Raw genomic sequence first — 15,606 nt, forward strand, 5'->3', positions numbered from 1 at the left:
TGCAAAGTGACTAGTATCTCTCGAACGCTACATTATTATTGAGCAGCGCAGTAACGATAGCGATACATGGTCCGTGAGATGGTCTATACGTATAGCTTGTAGTCCGTGTCATCTCGAAGTCATTACAGCATGATTTGGCCGGATCACAAGAGGACCCAAGAGAAGGCAGCGAGCACCGTCGCACCCGCGACCGCGACAAACGCGCGCGCGCCCACCTCGGGCAGGCGCGTGTTGCTCTGTGAGCCCGACGAGCTCGACGACGACCCGCTCGAGGAAGTGGCGGTCGCGGACACAAGCACGGTGGAGCCCCCGGAGGTCGTCGCGACGAGGGCGGAGCTGTTCGAGAACGCCTTGATGTATGCGATTTCGAAGTACGCGTTCGCGTAGTTCGTGCCGTTGCCGATGACGTTGTCGATGTAGCACGCTGTCGCGGTGCCATCGCCGCCGCACGTCCCCTCGTACACCGATGCAGTGCCCGCCCTGAGGATGAGAGGTCAGAGGAAGACATGTGAATGCCGGAGGGGTGTACTCGTACCAGTTACCGCAGAGCGTGATGTCGAGCACGAGCTGCTGAGGCGTGAAGAACTCGGAGATGTCGCAGGACGAGGCGGGGTAGGACGCCGAAGGCGTGCCCCAGGCGGACGGGTCGATCGAGTCCGTAGCACTGGACACGGATGACGGAACGCTGCTCCTCTGGAGAAGGGGTGAAGGTCAATCAAACGATAACAAGTCAGAAGTCCCACATATACTCACAGTCCAGAACCAGATGCTGCCGCGATCATCAGTATTTTCCCGACTGCGAAAGCGAGGACAAGCACTCACGAGATCCCGGTAGTGTCGATCTGCGCCGCCCAGACGCCTCCACCCGCGGTCGCGAACGCCTCGCCGTAGCTGTTGGACTGCGTTTCCGTAACAGTGCAACCCGCGTCCACTGTGCAGTTCGTGGTGCCCGACGTGCCGGACTGCGTCACCGACGACGCCTGGGTACACCCGTCTTGCGTGTGTAGCGCCATCTGGTTGGCCGTCATCAGGTTGACACCCTCGATGATGTCGATTTCGCCACCAAGGGGCCAGTTCTGCCCCTTCGTCCAGAAGGAGGGCCACACCTGTGTGCCACGCGAAGGTGAGAAAAAGGATGCACGCAATATCAAATGGCACATACCGAGCACCCATATGGCAGGTGGGTAGCGTCGAAAACGAGGACCGTGCCGATAGGGAAGTAGTCGTCACTGGTGATCCGTACCTGCGCGAGCACAAGTGTAAGTGCATCGCTCATAAAGAGCCGGAAAGCAGCAACATATAGCAAAACATACCGTATCACGCTTCTCGTTGTACGGCACGTTGGTGGTGTTATCCACCTTGATGATCGCGTTGCCCGCATCATTCACGTATACAAGCTTAGACGTTGTCGCATTTGCCTGATCGACCCATATGACATCACCTAACGGAGTATGAGCGGTTAAGACTTCGACGAACGAGCGAAATCGCATACCACTTGTCAAATTATCGTAGTTCCCATAGAAGTCCCACCCAGTGAAGAAGTCCGTGCCCGAATACTCCTTGATAAGGCTGTACGTCGCCAGAGCGGGAGTTGACGCGAGCAAAGCCGCTGCCACTGCTGCAGTTCCACGCATGGTGATAGAAAGACTAGGATTTCAAAGGTAGAGTCGCGAGTGCGAGAGCTAGACTGAGACGTCTAGTAGCGTTGCTGTTCGTCCGAGAAGTTTGAAGAGCGTAGAGATCGGAGGGGGGAAATAGACTGAGCGTTCTGCAAATTTGTCGGTGAGATGTCCGGCGATGGAATGAGGCTGACGGTAGGCGGAGAACGCGCAGAGGAAAGCTCGAAGGCCATTTGTGCTCCGTCGGGTTATATACTGAGCCCTCTGAAGCGCAGTATAGTCCGATAGTCGTGACTTGCGATCGAAGTCGCGCGGGGTAAAAATTAAGAGGACAGCCTGAAGCCGAGCCTGGAGTTCGGATGCGGCAAATCGAGGATAGTGCCCTATTCTTACATACGAGCCGCTTCAGTCGAGGGCCACGAGGGGAAGAAGAGGTGCAGGGCAATGATGCAATAGTGTGCTGCATGGCGCCGGCCATTAATGGCGAACTCGCAGCTTGCGGCTTTGCAGTGAGCCACCAAGAACCTGAGCTTGACCGCTTACCAGCAGCTTCCATGACCTCCCTGCGGTGCCCGCCCCATTCGAACCGCCGGGTCTGCAGAAAGAGTGGCTGCGGAACGGACGCATCGGGACTCCTGCGGGCTGCGCATGCATAGCTTCAAAGTACGTCATGCTGCGCGGCTTGGAAGATAAGTGTTCATTGACAAGATGTTCAGGTCGTCGTCGTCGTTGGTGCTCCAACGGGCGACGTCGTACGCCGAGGACAGAAGGCAGAAGGGGCGGCATGGCCCGTGCACGCAGGTGGCGCTGCCTGGGCGGCTATTTGCGCATGTTTACCGCGAATTCTCACGTGCAGGGTATATATACGGCCTCGTGACTAAGACGTGACCTTCCTTCTCCCCCGTGATCACTTCTCCCCCGCAATTGTCCCTCGGCCTTCGTTGCCCTCCACAGCGAGCAAGCACCTTTATTCGCCGTTGCGCACGACGAGGAGACTATATACTTGAGGCGGCTCTGACCCGACCACCGCGCTCTCCATTGCCGCACGTTCGGCCGCTGGACCATACCCCATAACCCTAATACAGACTTGGCCGGAATATGGCATCCACACAGCCTGCCCACGACCCCGCCCTCGCACACGCTCAGCCCGCGCCCTCCAATGTCCAGCAGCCCACCGCGGCTCAGCCTGCCCAGGGCAGCACGCAGCCTAATATTCCGGGCAACCTGATTCCGGGCATGGCAAACGAGCATGTCATGGCCCTGCTCAAGCACATTCCAGAGATGTTCAACAGGGTAAGTCCCCCGTTCCCCCACGATCGCGCCTGGATATCCACACCCCGTCTACGACGCATACTCCGTCGGGATGCGTCGCGCGCCCCCTCCACGTGATCGCACACATCGGTCACGTTTGGGGTGGTGACCGCGACATCCGCGTGCGCGTACCGGTCGTAGAGGAGGCGACGATCCAGAGAAGCGGGCGTATTCTGCCCTTCCCTGCCCATCGCGGTGGCAACGTATGTCCCATATATCAGGCGGTAGTTGTGACGGATTGTCCGTCAAACTCAAGGTGCCTGGCTATCCTTGGCATCGGCGTTTGTTATAACTCTATCGGTTCAGCCACAGCGATGTACCTCGATGGCGATCATATACGCTGTGGACACCTCGTCCGTAAGTGTAAATCAGTGGTACTCGTACTCATGCGGCTGCCCAAACGACATACAGGATCAGGCTGTCCTAAGCTTGCGACACGCAGTAGGCGTACAGCTGTTCGAAATCTTGTCGTACCAGTGATACACAGTGACTGCTTTGCGAACCACGCGATGCTCATGCAGTATGCGATTTGCAGGGCGACCTCAAGGATTCAGCTGCGGCAGAAGCACTTTCTAATCTATCGCAAACTGCCTTCTTGCAGCAGCACCTTCCTCAAACCGGCCAGTTTCCTAACATGCACCCGTTGCAACACAACGGCATGCCCAGCGAACCCGGTCCTTCTTCCCATCCCCGCGGTCCCCCAAATCTCGGGCAGCTCTCTGCAGTCGCTACCGCCTTACAGGCAACCGCTCCACAGCCACCGCCTGCAGCTGAGGGTGCGCCACCTTCGGCTTCCCAGGATGGCGGGCAGCCCCAAGACAGCCCCGAACCCGAAGATGGAGATTCTCCAGACACCGAGCGACCTACGTCAACCGGCAAGTCTGGTGGGCGGCGAAACGGCCGCAGCTCGACGATGACCAACGACGAGTGGGCGCGAGTCCGAAAGGACAACCATGTACGTCCCCCTTTTCGTCTAAATCTCAATACACCCGACGTCGTTGCTCAAACCCGGCTGCAGAAAGAGGTCGAGCGCCGACGGCGCGGGAACATCAACGAGGGCATCAACGAGCTCGGGCGCATCGTGCCTAACGGCTCCGGCGAGAAGGCGAAGGGTGCGATCCTCAGTCGCGCGGTGCAGTACATCCACCACCTCAAGGAGAACGAAGCCCGGAACATCGAGAAGTGGACGCTTGAGAAGCTGCTCATGGACCAGGCGATGGGCGACCTCCAGGCGCAGCTGGAGGAGATGCGCCGCATGTGGGAAGAGGAGCGCGTCGCCCGCCAGCGCGCCGAGGCCGAGCTCGAGCTCCTCCGTGGACACGCGCCTAGCACGGGTGCGGCCGCTCCCAGTGCGCCTGCTTCGGGGGTGTCCGCTCCTGGGGCGGGTGCGAAGGGGAACGGCAAGCGCGAACGGGAGGAAGGCGAACCTGCAGCCGGCTCAGCTGGAGAGACGGCTGAGGGCGACGACAGGTCGAAGCGGCCGCGGGTCGAGTAGGCCACCTGGGGGTGTTTTTGCGCCCCATCGCTATTTATCCATCTCTCTCGTCAGTCTTGTTTTCCCTGTGGCCCCGGCCGCGTTAATCCCCGTCATCCGTACGAGCTGGGGGAGTCGTGTTATGTGTAGTATACCTATGTTGTGCTTTCCTGGACAGGGCTCCGTGCTTTGTACGAATATATGTATTGGTACCTATCTCGTTACCTCGGTCGCAAGTCTTTATTATCACCGGAACCTGTTCGAACGCGTCTCTTCCCACTACACGTCGTCTTCGATCTACTAGAAGCCTTCGAGGCTCCGTGCCGGAACCGATGTGCCTCGGAGCCCGCGCAACCTCCGGTCGCGGTGACGTGCCAACGGGCCTGCGAACAGCTTCGCACACGGACTGAATAAGAGAAGAACGGAATGTGCAGCGAGAGATATTAATACAGACGTCTAGCGTAGGCACATAATAGAACGAGCACGACGCAATGGGAGTCCGTGAATGGCGGGCCAAGGGGCGGCGGTACGAACATACATACAACAAGAAGGCGAAGGGGTGGAGGGGGACGTCGGCAGCGTTCGAGCAATAGTGGCGCATATGTGCGCAGTCGGAGATATACACAGAGGGGGATACTATATCTACACGACAGGGTAGATAAGGAATAAATCTACGCCGTGAGTCAGCTTCCGTGTCCGTTCGACGCAGCAGGGGGTGATAGAAGCTCACCGCAGATTATGGTACAGGTTCCGTGGCGGGGGCCAGATCAAGTCAAATCGGATTCACGGAGGTTTTTCACGAATATGCTATCTCGCACTGCGGAAGAGCAAGGTTAACGGGGCGCCAAGTCGATGAGATGCACGGGGAGAGGGGAGAGGAATTTGCTCCGCAAGCGGCCAGCATTCATGGGCAAGGAAGAAACGGCTAGGCACGACGGTCGTAGCGAGACACAAGAAACGGTGGTCGACGGATGAGAATGAAGTGGATGCGTGGATCAGAGTAGGTCTGCCCGCTGGAGGTGGTCCCGGAGGATGCCTTCTTCGACTGTAAGAGTATCGTGTGTCAACAATGCCGCGCGCGACAATAAACCGCATATAACCAAAGGAGATCGAGGCAAGAGCAATGGATGACTTACCAACGGAGAGTGTGACAGCCGTAGCTTGAGTATCCTATGAGGACCATGTCAGAACAAGAGTGTGCCTGTGATATAGTGCAGAAGAGACATACCACGACAGACGTGATATGCGCACGGAACGGTCGCGGCTCCGGTGAGTGCTTCCTCAAGATGTCCCGGAAATGTTGTTGGAAGTCTGCCACGCGAAGACTCCGGTGAGATACATCCGACAACGCACGGAGACAGCTTACATTTGACGGCATTTTCAAGATTGTTGGGCCGGTCTCCGAAGCTCTGTACATAGTCGCGGACCCGTACGCCGCCTCGAAGCTTCGCTTCAAGCAGATCGCTCTTGTTGAGGAACAATATGATAGACGTCCTCGCAAGCAGTTTGGATGAGACCACGGCCTTCCACAGCATGTAGCTGTCCTCTAGGCGGTTGATGCGGCGATCTTCTGCGAGGCGTTCGTCAAAGCAGCTGATCGGCGCGAGGAAAATGATAGCGTCGCAGTCGTCGAAGTATGGGTACCAAGCGATACGCTGCCGGAAGGGTTGAGACAATCACAACCCTGAAAATATGTGACGGTAAGGCCTTACCTGAGTACGCGATCCCCCCACGTCGTATATGCACCACTCTGACCCGGCCGCCGGCCCTAGCAAGCACATTAGCACGCATATATCCAACTTTCTAATGGCGCTCACCCTTGTTGAACTTGATGCGATGCTCCTGGACGCCCAGGGTGCGCAGGCGGGCGCGCACAACGTCATCGTTGGTCGGCTCGTAGTCTCTAACTGCGATCCTGTCAATGTCGTTCAAGAAGCTACTCAAGATGTTAACATATGCAGACGCTGCCGAGGAAAACTCAAAACCCACAATCCCGGAGTCACCTCCATGCGGATGCCCTTTCTACCAAGCATCTCGCGGATGACTGGATCGTGCCAGATGGCCTTCATGTCTTCCGCACAGCCAGCAATGATATCCGCCGTCTCGCGCACTTGGGCGTCATGGAACTTCACATTCGTGCTGTCGCTCGGGGCGCGGTTGTGCAGCTGCTTCCAGCTCGTCGCCGACCGCACAAAGAACTCTTGCTGCTTGCGTCCAGTTGATCCGAGCACGGGCGAGCCGGGCGGGGAGTTGATGACATCGTGGACGTCGCTGCCAGCAGAGATACCGATGCGCATCTCGAGGTCATGTTGAACGGTGCGCAGCGGAGCAAGCCGCAGCTTGAGCAGACGGTGCGTCCCACTGTAGTGGAGAGTGCCGGTCGCACGCGGGGCGGGCGGGCCTTCGTCGTCGCTCACATCCGAATCACCCATCGTCGGCGCAGCCCCACCCGCCATCTCCTCTGCGAGCAGATCGAGGATGCTGTTTATGCCTCGGACCAAGTTGAGCTGGATGACCATTCGCCATGACGCGCGTTCGGCCTCCCATTGATCTTGGCAATACGCAAGCTGGAAATCTGTGGAAGGGATGTTAGCGAACACCCGGGATGCTGTCAAACATCGCTATTGCTCCCGTCACGTCCCATATGCCACACTGCACACGCAGACAGATGTTCCCAACGGACATCCTCTCATAAAGCGCATACATTCAGGAACCTCTCACGATCCGCCCCGACGAACCAACGGCCACGCCGTATGCGAAACGATCACTGCGAGAAGCCCGGAAGTATGTAGTTGTTAGGTCGTTCATCACCTCCTTATCTCCTCATATTGAATGACAGGCCGTCACTCCGGTCTGTAGGAATCCGAGTCGAGGCGCATATGCTCTGCCCAGTATGCCCCAACGACCTTGAATCATTGAACGACGGTTGATGAAAAACGGTCCGTATCCAGTCTGGAACGGCCAAGACAAACGCGATGCCCCGGTTACAGGCAAGACTGCAAGATCAGACAGAAGCATACACATCTTCCCGACTGGGCACGGAATGTCAGGCAATGCTAGTCATATCCCGGATACACATCCGGCGCTCTAGAGACCAAAGAAGCGGGTGTTTCTCGATGTCAGGCCGCTCGCAACGGGTGCAGGTATCCGGGATCGGACTTGCACCTCTTGCTTAGCACAGACATAGATCCCCGATACGCCAACATACACATGCTTAACTTTGCCTGACAGATGCTGAATAACACAGCAAAGCCTGGTACAGTCCGGATATTCTGGAATGAAAATATCCGGGCCCACCAGAGTGCTGGACAGCAAACTCTCCCCACTGTACCTGTGCAGCCACCGCTGGACAGCACTTAGGGGCACGACGCAAGCCTGCATGGCCGCCTGGCAGCGACGCCCAGCGAAAAGGATAGAGGGGGCGGGAAAGGAGCAAAACAAAAGAATACACTCACTTTTCAATGTCGTGGACTTCCCTGGAAGGGGGACGCGTAGATGAATGAAGAGAACCTCCCCGCAACACCAACCTGGGACGCACCACTCTCGCTTTGCCCAAGCAACAACACCTTGACGGGTTTGTTCTTCTTGAGTGCCGCCTTCTCCGCCCTCAGCTGGTCATCAATCCGCTCGCTCCTCAGGCGAGCCTCCGCCTCGACTCGCAGCCGAACCTCGCGCTCCTCGGCGGTCTCGTTCGGCGGGGGCGCGAGCAGGCGGGAGAGGGGGTCCTCGTCGACGGCGCGTCCGACTCCCATGGCGTGCGGTCAATGTGAGACAAAGTCAAGCTCGAGGATTCGGTAAGCGGCTAGCGGGCGAAGACAGGCCTGAGATTGGCTTGCAGTGTGGGGGCGAGCAAGATCTACGACCGGGGGACGCCCGAGTATAAGGCTTGATGAGGGAAGTCTTCTATGGCTCCCACGGCTTGCCGTTGGCCTGCCGCATGCGCTGGAGCACAGCGAGCGCGACGACAAGATGGATCGGTCGCACAGACCGAGAGCTGAAATCACCGCCGGCAAGAATATCCGGAGAGATGGTAGACGCAGGTCAAGAGTCTGAGTTGCCCTGTATGTGCGCGCCACAAACTCCGCCACCGATATTCCACGCCGTCGCTTGTCTCGCCAAACAAACAGTCCTCTTCCTGATCAGGCACTTCCAGGGACAGCCCACAAGACCACTGGTGTTCTGACTGAGATATGACATACCAGCCAGGTTCCAGGGTACATGTCAACATGGAGAGGGGAGCGGTAGGAAGATAGAGCGCTATCCAACGCGCTACCGCCCTGTGCATGAACGTTGATGCCAATTTTACTGAACCGTTCCTTGTTCGCAAGGCCACGTCTGACGTCTATATGCGTGTAACGGACATGCTGATCGGAGCTAGCAACGGATGTGATCCCCACGTCGTCTCCGACAAAGTTCCGCGGCGACGATAATGCCCAGCCGCTGCTTCCAGCTCACACAACTTAAATCCTCAATTTTGTTCAAGAGGCGAGGCATCGGCAATCGGAGGAGGCGGCCATTCGCATCAGCGAGGGGACAACTGCGGGGGTCTAATATATATTGAGCGCAGCCTCACGGCGGGGGATGATCAACCCTATATGACGTATAATATGAAGCGGTCTAGAAACATACCATGAGGCAGAGCGACTCGAGCACGCGTCCAACGAGCTTCCGCCAATGTGAGTATGATGTGCGCCTGTTGCTAACGGTGTTACTAAAAGTCTTGGCAAGAGAAATGACGGCGGAGAGAGCTGTGGGTTCCGGGTGAACGGCGAGCCAGATGGCCCAAACGCCCGAGGAGACTAGTGCGTTTTTCGATCGCGTCTTGCCTAAGCGTGGCCCGAGGACCGCGAGGACTATAACGTTGTTACGAGTCTAATTAGTACCTCGGTCGTCAAGGGCCTGCAAGATGCCTCTTCCGCAATTTTGGGAAGGCGGCGAGCGTGGTCTGCAGTAAGTACGTGGCGAACGCCCGTGGTGCTAGCCGGGACCGCACTGCGTTGGTAAACACGATTATATAGACCGCCGATCGGACGGAGCACGCACCGGAAACGAGCTTCAGCGTAATCACCACGGCCTATTTGGAACGACTTACAGCACCCTGTTGACGGAGCGCCCGTCGGTATTCGTAATGTCGAGGATGGCGCTACTGAACGGACGCTCGCGCGGAAGCCTGGGCTATTAGACTTCAAGAAGAGCAGGTGGTGATCAGACGAACCTTGGTATTTGTCGCTCCGTGTATGCGTAGGTATGCGTGGCATTGTGTAGCATTATCTGCAAGAGCGGTAGTGGCTCTGAGAGACGCCGGGAATCAGCGGGCACCGGCGAAAGGGCCATGAGCTTGGGAGCACCGCGTGCAAACGTAAACCCCTGTCAGAGTTTACTACGGTGGGGTGAGCAAAATGCGTACGATTCCGCTATAGGTGGTGTCGAGATTCGAGAGATACGTGACAACCCGGGTGAGGCTCACTCCGACGGTGTGACAAAGCTGCCCGTCATCACGCCCGCGAGTGATTCACCGACAACTGCCGGAGCATTCGACGCCACCTGAGAAAACGTCGCAGGAGGGTTTCCAATACAGTCATAACTGCCAGGGACTTCTGTAGGCCGACTGTACTGGGATTATGCGCATATGTCAGGAGACCGCCGCCGGCGACTGCACCGAATATTATGCACTGTGCATGAGCTATATGACGCACATATACCTACCGTCAGAACATTCGTCCAGTAGGATAGTGCCTATGCCGTTTGGCCGGCAGGATGCAGGCTGATGCAGGGCACGGCTGGCGCCCTGGAGCGCCCTGGCTAATCGATCGTCGGGCCCTGTGAACAGGAGTCAGGTCAACAACTTGGATACATCGGATTTCCGACGAGCTCACCTAATGAATCATCGTACGGACTTCTGGATTGTAAAGGCTACGGAGTTCGAGGGTGGGTCGATGTCCGTAGCAGGCGCCCTCATGGAGGTACTCCTGAGTCTTGTAGGCGTTTGTTGGTCGTCCAGTACGAGATTCGAATATGGCTGCATGCTGACTAGTACTTACTTATTCGCTCTAATTAACCCGCGGCGGGAAGGCGGCAACCCAACGGTCCTTTCGCAATACGACTAACGCGGCACGAACAAGGTGACATAGAACCAGTAGGTCACGCTACGGGCTCTACAGACTTTCTGCTTAATGGGAAGAATACTGAGTTAGCATCGAGTAGTAGAGCAATTCGCATGACTCGCACCTCATTCATGGTCCCGTTGGGCGCCGCGCACGCGTACTTGGACTCGACGTCAATGTAGAGTGAACACCAGCGTAGCTCCGTAGTTTTAGAACGTGCTTCTCGATTCCATTTGGTGCACTCGAGTGAAGTACAAATTATCGGGCGAATTTTGGACGCAACCCAACGTGCGCATACAGTCCGACGCCGACTCAAATTCCAAGAATGAAGCCTCCTGTGCCGACGCTCTCCAGCTCGATGACGTGCCCGCTCAACTTCGCGCCGCTGTCCAGCGCCTGTTTGGCCACCAGAGCCTTGAGAGCGAGCCCACGCACCTGGCTCAGGTCGAAGCGGGCTGGAGCGTAGTTGAGGTTCGTCGCGAGCACGAGCGTGCGCCCGCCGACGGTCCACAGGCCGACGTCCACACGGTCGACGACGACGTGCTCAAAGGCCGCCTTCGGGCTGAGGATGAAGTCCTTCATGACTGTGAGCGACCTGGAGAGTGCGGCGGCGGAGGCGGTGATATCCGCCGTCGTGGGAGCGTTCCATGACACAACACCTGGAGGCATGAATGTCAGCAAGCACACGATACGACAGAGTTGAGTTTTGTTACCGAGTGCACCGTGGTTGATCCCGAGGACGCTCTGGACGACGAATTCCTTCCCAGTGGGCTCCCGGCTCCAGTACCTACGAGTATAAGTGGTTAGCAATCATGACCACGCCCCCTCCCTGAATCAACTCACGAGTCGGCACCAAAGCCCTGCGGAACGGTCCATGCGGCCTTTGACAGCTCCCAGCCGTCAACAAAGCTCCGCTCGGCGAACTCGTCCATGCGGGTGCTGATATCTTCAAACTCGCCGTGGCAGTTGTCGCAGCCGCAGTCGCCGTAGTCCGGAGTGCAGGTCGTGTTCTGAGGTCACAGTCAGCAAAAATTATAGCAAAGATGCGCGCATACACGCACCCAAACAGTAGAGAACGTCGCGTTGATGCCAACCATGTACGTATCCTGCATGACGATGTCGGCGCCTGCGGTATACTCCGACCAGAAGAAGTTCTCGCAGTTCAGGACGAGTGAGACGGGGTGGTAGCCGTCGAGGGAGTAGATCAAGTCGTACGCGATCGTCGTCGCGTTGAGGGGGTCCGAAGTGCCGTCCGGTTCGTCGCCGGTGTACCAGAGCAGAAGTGCAGGACTATTCTTGATGCGGTTCACTTCCTCGGTGACGGCGGTGTTATTCATATAGGTCCAGCGCATGTCGTACATCAGGTAGAGTCCGACTTCCTCCATGCGCTCGACCGCTAGCGCGAGTGCTGTGAGGTTGTCGAACGTTGGGACTGGATGTACCTATGCGCTTTCAGTAATCGCGAAGTATGCCCGGCATTGCGGGCTACCTACCACAGTGAAGCTGGTGAGCGAACCCATGCGATCAGTCAATGGTCGCAAAAAAGCGCATATAGCCAGACATTGAGCTCACCCTTGTGATTTGATGTCGTTGATGAGCGACAAATTCGAGTCCAGGTACCCACCGAAGTTTGTGTAGAAACCGACGGGGAAGACGGTCTCATAGGCCCCTCCTTTTCCGGTCGCAGGCTTTGCGAGCAGCGCGCCCGTACGCAGGTCCATCTTCGTCACGGATCGGCCATCAGGGGGGTCCGGGAGGTACGACAGAGTCGTTTTCGCCGTGAACGTCTGGTGCTTGTCCTTGGCCCCAGCTGTAGCGAAAGTCGCCGAACACTCCACGTCGAACGGAGTAGCCTGCGGCTTGAGACTCTTGAGCGAGAACGGGAGCTCCACTTTGCTTGCATTGACAGCCACAGGTCCACTGGCAAGGGTCCGGCCGTCTACCTTCACCGTCACAAGCAGATCTCCCAGCGCTCCACGGACTGGTAGGTCGATAGGTACCGCGCCCTGTATTTGGGAAAACGTGATAGGCGCGTCGATGAGGATCCCTGCAGAAGTGGATGCATCCTCAGGCAGATATGGTTTGATGACCGGGGCGCAGCGTAGGGCCAGGTGCGGCTGGGATGATACGGCTGGTACGGGGAACTGTCCGCCAGGAGGCACTACTGGCGAGGACGCCATGTAATTCTTGCCGCACCTTCCTCTCTCTATTAGCTCTGGTCGTGACGAGAAGAAGTTTCGGTTCACCATGTTTGTCCAGTTACTCCCTGGAGGGCCACAAGAGCAACTGCGGCGGCGACGAGTCGTGTCATTGGCGCGACTTTCCCTGGACTGTGCCTCTGGGTGCAGACAGCGTCGACTGGCGTCCCACGCCGTCATCACCACCTATATATACAACCGATGCTCCGTCGGGCAAGCCGCGCACCATATGGTGCACCGTACAGAACGCGGCGATAGAGTAGTCATGTGCTGAAGAAGTGCTATCACTTACGACCCGCGCATATCAGAAGCCGCTCGGCTCACGCCTGCATCGAAAGGCCAGCCGCATGCAGCGATCATACAGTGATAAAGAGGAGTGCATAGATTGACAAGCGTCGGTATAGGTTGGGATGATGGTCGAGTTGTAAGTTGGAACCATCCGATTCCTAAGACATCCGCGGAGGCCAAGTCCCACGGCGCCTGCCCTAAACCGCCCCACCCAAAACGGGAATGCTTCTCCAGCGTCTACGCAACTCTGCCGGACGACTTGGTCAATATTTTCTGGGCTATACGGGCCCACCCCGGAGGGAGGACACAGACGTCCTCGACGTCGTGTAATGTAACAGGTGAGCATTCGTTTTCTTACGGCTCGAGAAGATGAGACTATACATTCAGTTATCCCTGTCTTAACACCCATGTCGAGACTTCAACTAAACTCTGATCCTTGTTCCGTCATTTTTTTTTATTTTACCTGTGCTCATATTGTCTCCTCGCACAGGTCAGTACGAAGCGGCTACCGGGGGTATGAAGGCGTCGCGGTGTCGCTGCGATGTCGCTTCTCAGCGGTGCCATGGAACGGCGCTGTTTTTATGTCGCGAGCATATGTATGTCGTCGTACTAGATTTGCAATACACATGTCTACCTTTTATCATCGTCTGCTGCATCATACAATAGGCATTGCAACATATGTTGTCCCCAGAAAATAACTGAGAAGTCCAGTTCATCAGTGACCTCTTCGCTGGTGCTTCGGGGCAATTGCAAGGAGCAACGAAGGTCTTCCGCAACAACACCTTCCCATCTTGCTATTGCCTCGCGACGAGGCTCTTCAAGATTTCAATAACTGCATAGGGTCGTGGCAGGTAGTTGGGCTACGTCATTGCTGCGACTTGCAGTTTGGAATGCCGGCTATTCGTATGTACACTTGTGTCCGCAGCTTGTCACGGTGTGGTTCAAGTTCCCGCGCGCTCATCCCCAACCTGGACGGCCCTGGGCCACGCTCGACAACGTGCCTCTAACCGCATTGCCAATGCCAAACTGACCGATGCGAAGTCTCGGCGGAGACCAGGACCAGTGCACGCGGTTCTGCGGGATATGCCGCCCATTCTCCTGGATCTAGTCCTGGCGCTTCCTGATCGTTCTGCAAGTTTTTTCCTGCCATGAGGCTCTCGCGCGGGTCAGGTCGTGAGATCCGACCAGCGATGGCCGAACGAGGTGTGTGTTCAATCCACCCTACCGGTATAGCAGCAGATATCGCTGATCATGTACCGATATGGAGGAGCAGCACAGATCCTCGCGGCCTCTCGCCGTAGATGGCAACTCAGACTCGTATGTGGCGGACCTTGCGGCCGCGAAGGCTATTTCTAAATTGTCACTTACGGCTTGCCTGCTGCAGATCTTGCTGCTGCCGCGCGGCGTGGCGTCGCTAGTGAACGGACATACACCTGCCACATATCTCCTGTTCGACGCAGCTCTCGCACGGAAGGCTGCCCGAACGGTGCTGCGATCGTGCGGGGCCGGACCTGAAGCTTTACAAGACACCCAAGCCGCACTAGAGAACCGACAGTCCGTCCTGCATCGACATCGAGCCTCATGGCAGGGCCACCGTTCAAGATGCGGGTCACATTGCCCTTGGTGGCGTCGTCGCCCGGGGATCTCCTGATCGGTCTCAACTACACCTTCCTGCCATCTGTGTCCGCTATCATCGTCGAGACGCCCACCTCATGAACGTGTGCGGCGATCTCCTTGCGGCAGCGAGGTATAATGGCCCGCTGAAACGGGAAGTTATCTCAACCGGCTGCGGACCGCACACGGACTTCCAGACACGGTCGCCGAGCGCAATCGGAAAGCTAGCGGGCCCCCGACATGATATCGCAGGCCGTGGCGCACCACGATGAATCAGCGGGCTGTGCGAGAAGGCCGAGCTGAGTGTTTACCTCGCGCCGGTATGCCGTACACAGGAGAAGGATGGCACAGCGAAGGTATGCAAGTCTACATGCGTGCACGGCAAGCATCACTGGAGTCTGACACACTGACGGCACTAGAAGAACTCTGGCAGCCTTCGACGCCACCAGCTGGATAACACACACCCCGCCGTGCGGATTCTCTTCCCGACAGACCGGCCAGTCGTCTCAACGCTCCAACCGTGCATGCTGCTGCTACTAGCATACGCACCCGCCCGACTTCGCGTCGGCCTCATGTTTTAGGCGGGGCTGCAACGAACGGGACAGCGCACCGGCTCTGAATGCAGGCGCAACACGGCGGCGCAACGGTCACGGTGAGCGTTCCGCCGTCCGCCGTGCTGCACCTAATGTCGGCGTATTCCTCACGCTGCCAATCAGGAACCGGACCCGCGCTCGCCCTCCCGGCCGCGCACCTTGGAAAAGGCCCACGGCGCCCCGAGCCGTTTTCCCGCACCGCGGGCCTGCATGGCGCGTCTGCCGGCGGCGACTCGGACTGGTCGACGAGCCTGCAGAGTCCGACGGGCAGCCCTCGAGGTCAGCGCGGACCGTGTCGAAGCCGTATCGGGCACCGTGGATCTGTATGACCAGCACTGCGCCTTCCCGACGCGGGAGGCCTTCTAACCGTCCATAGCGCGCGGCAAGGCAGAAGGCTGTCTGAAG

The 15,606-nt window shown here is 57.5% G+C and overlaps 4 protein-coding genes across 4 annotated transcripts; 1 reads left to right on the forward strand and 3 right to left on the reverse strand.

Moving 5' to 3' along the window:
- Positions 1 to 8: 8 nt before the first annotated feature.
- On the reverse strand, positions 9 to 1,952 carry TRAVEDRAFT_150946 (uncharacterized protein). The gene is made up of 7 exons (XM_008042285.1): positions 1,493 to 1,952; positions 1,314 to 1,441; positions 1,163 to 1,243; positions 823 to 1,106; positions 754 to 769; positions 536 to 693; positions 9 to 480 (listed from the first exon to the last, which is right to left on the reverse strand). Exons 1-7 carry the CDS (start codon positions 1,632 to 1,634, stop codon positions 144 to 146), a joined length of 1,146 nt encoding a protein of 381 aa, XP_008040476.1. The 5' UTR covers positions 1,635 to 1,952; the 3' UTR covers positions 9 to 143.
- Positions 1,953 to 2,689: 737 nt separating this feature from the next.
- Positions 2,690 to 4,660, forward strand: TRAVEDRAFT_170308 (uncharacterized protein). The gene is made up of 3 exons (XM_008042286.1): positions 2,690 to 2,912; positions 3,466 to 3,885; positions 3,949 to 4,660. The coding sequence occupies exons 1-3, from the start codon at positions 2,718 to 2,720 to the stop codon at positions 4,423 to 4,425; spliced, it is 1,092 nt and encodes a 363-aa protein (XP_008040477.1). The 5' UTR covers positions 2,690 to 2,717; the 3' UTR covers positions 4,426 to 4,660.
- A 181-nt stretch (positions 4,661 to 4,841) lies between these two features.
- On the reverse strand, positions 4,842 to 8,340 carry TRAVEDRAFT_170309 (G-alpha-domain-containing protein). The gene is made up of 10 exons (XM_008042287.1): positions 7,943 to 8,340; positions 7,860 to 7,880; positions 6,394 to 6,979; positions 6,222 to 6,340; positions 6,117 to 6,172; positions 5,771 to 6,059; positions 5,633 to 5,715; positions 5,541 to 5,574; positions 5,135 to 5,449; positions 4,842 to 5,075 (listed from the first exon to the last, which is right to left on the reverse strand). Exons 1-9 carry the CDS (start codon positions 8,154 to 8,156, stop codon positions 5,400 to 5,402), a joined length of 1,452 nt encoding a protein of 483 aa, XP_008040478.1. The 5' UTR covers positions 8,157 to 8,340; the 3' UTR covers positions 4,842 to 5,075; positions 5,135 to 5,399.
- Positions 8,341 to 10,732: 2,392 nt separating this feature from the next.
- Positions 10,733 to 13,099, reverse strand: TRAVEDRAFT_150955 (uncharacterized protein). Its single transcript, XM_008042288.1, has 7 exons — positions 12,755 to 13,099; positions 12,081 to 12,704; positions 12,002 to 12,011; positions 11,570 to 11,950; positions 11,352 to 11,518; positions 11,222 to 11,295; positions 10,733 to 11,167 (listed from the first exon to the last, which is right to left on the reverse strand). The coding sequence occupies exons 1-7, from the start codon at positions 12,817 to 12,819 to the stop codon at positions 10,821 to 10,823; spliced, it is 1,668 nt and encodes a 555-aa protein (XP_008040479.1). The 5' UTR covers positions 12,820 to 13,099; the 3' UTR covers positions 10,733 to 10,820.
- Between the last annotated feature and the right edge of the window lie 2,507 nt (positions 13,100 to 15,606).

This window comes from Trametes versicolor (genome assembly GCF_000271585.1).
Source record: "Trametes versicolor FP-101664 SS1 unplaced genomic scaffold TRAVEscaffold_8, whole genome shotgun sequence".
Lineage (NCBI taxonomy): Eukaryota > Fungi > Basidiomycota > Agaricomycetes > Polyporales > Polyporaceae > Trametes > Trametes versicolor.

What these genes read in the sequence shown, in the direction of transcription:
- TRAVEDRAFT_150946 (XM_008042285.1), bottom strand. Translation starts at nt 1,634, where the DNA reads ATGCGTGGAACTGCAGCAGTGGCAGCGGCTTTGCTCGCGTCAACTCCC. An exon ending in CTACGATAATTTGACAAGTG is followed by an intron (nt 1,442 to 1,492) that starts GTATGCGATTTC and finishes ATACTCCGTTAG; the next exon opens with GTGATGTCATATGGGTCGAT. An exon ending in ATCACGCTCTGCGGTAACTG is followed by an intron (nt 481 to 535) that starts GTACGAGTACAC and finishes TCTCATCCTCAG; the next exon opens with GGCGGGCACTGCATCGGTGT.
- TRAVEDRAFT_170308 (XM_008042286.1), top strand. Translation starts at nt 2,718, where the DNA reads ATGGCATCCACACAGCCTGCCCACGACCCCGCCCTCGCACACGCTCAG. An exon ending in TTCCAGAGATGTTCAACAGG is followed by an intron (nt 2,913 to 3,465) that starts GTAAGTCCCCCG and finishes TGCGATTTGCAG; the next exon opens with GGCGACCTCAAGGATTCAGC. An exon ending in GAGTCCGAAAGGACAACCAT is followed by an intron (nt 3,886 to 3,948) that starts GTACGTCCCCCT and finishes ACCCGGCTGCAG; the next exon opens with AAAGAGGTCGAGCGCCGACG.
- TRAVEDRAFT_170309 (XM_008042287.1), bottom strand. Translation starts at nt 8,156, where the DNA reads ATGGGAGTCGGACGCGCCGTCGACGAGGACCCCCTCTCCCGCCTGCTC. An exon ending in GCTTGGGCAAAGCGAGAGTG is followed by an intron (nt 7,881 to 7,942) that starts GTGCGTCCCAGG and finishes TCCCCCTTCCAG; the next exon opens with GGAAGTCCACGACATTGAAA. An exon ending in GGCTGTCACACTCTCCGTTG is followed by an intron (nt 5,450 to 5,540) that starts GTAAGTCATCCA and finishes ATACTCTTACAG; the next exon opens with TCGAAGAAGGCATCCTCCGG.
- TRAVEDRAFT_150955 (XM_008042288.1), bottom strand. Translation starts at nt 12,819, where the DNA reads ATGACACGACTCGTCGCCGCCGCAGTTGCTCTTGTGGCCCTCCAGGGA. An exon ending in GGAGTAACTGGACAAACATG is followed by an intron (nt 12,705 to 12,754) that starts GTGAACCGAAAC and finishes AGAGAGAGGAAG; the next exon opens with GTGCGGCAAGAATTACATGG. An exon ending in CAGGGCTTTGGTGCCGACTC is followed by an intron (nt 11,296 to 11,351) that starts GTGAGTTGATTC and finishes TTATACTCGTAG; the next exon opens with GTACTGGAGCCGGGAGCCCA.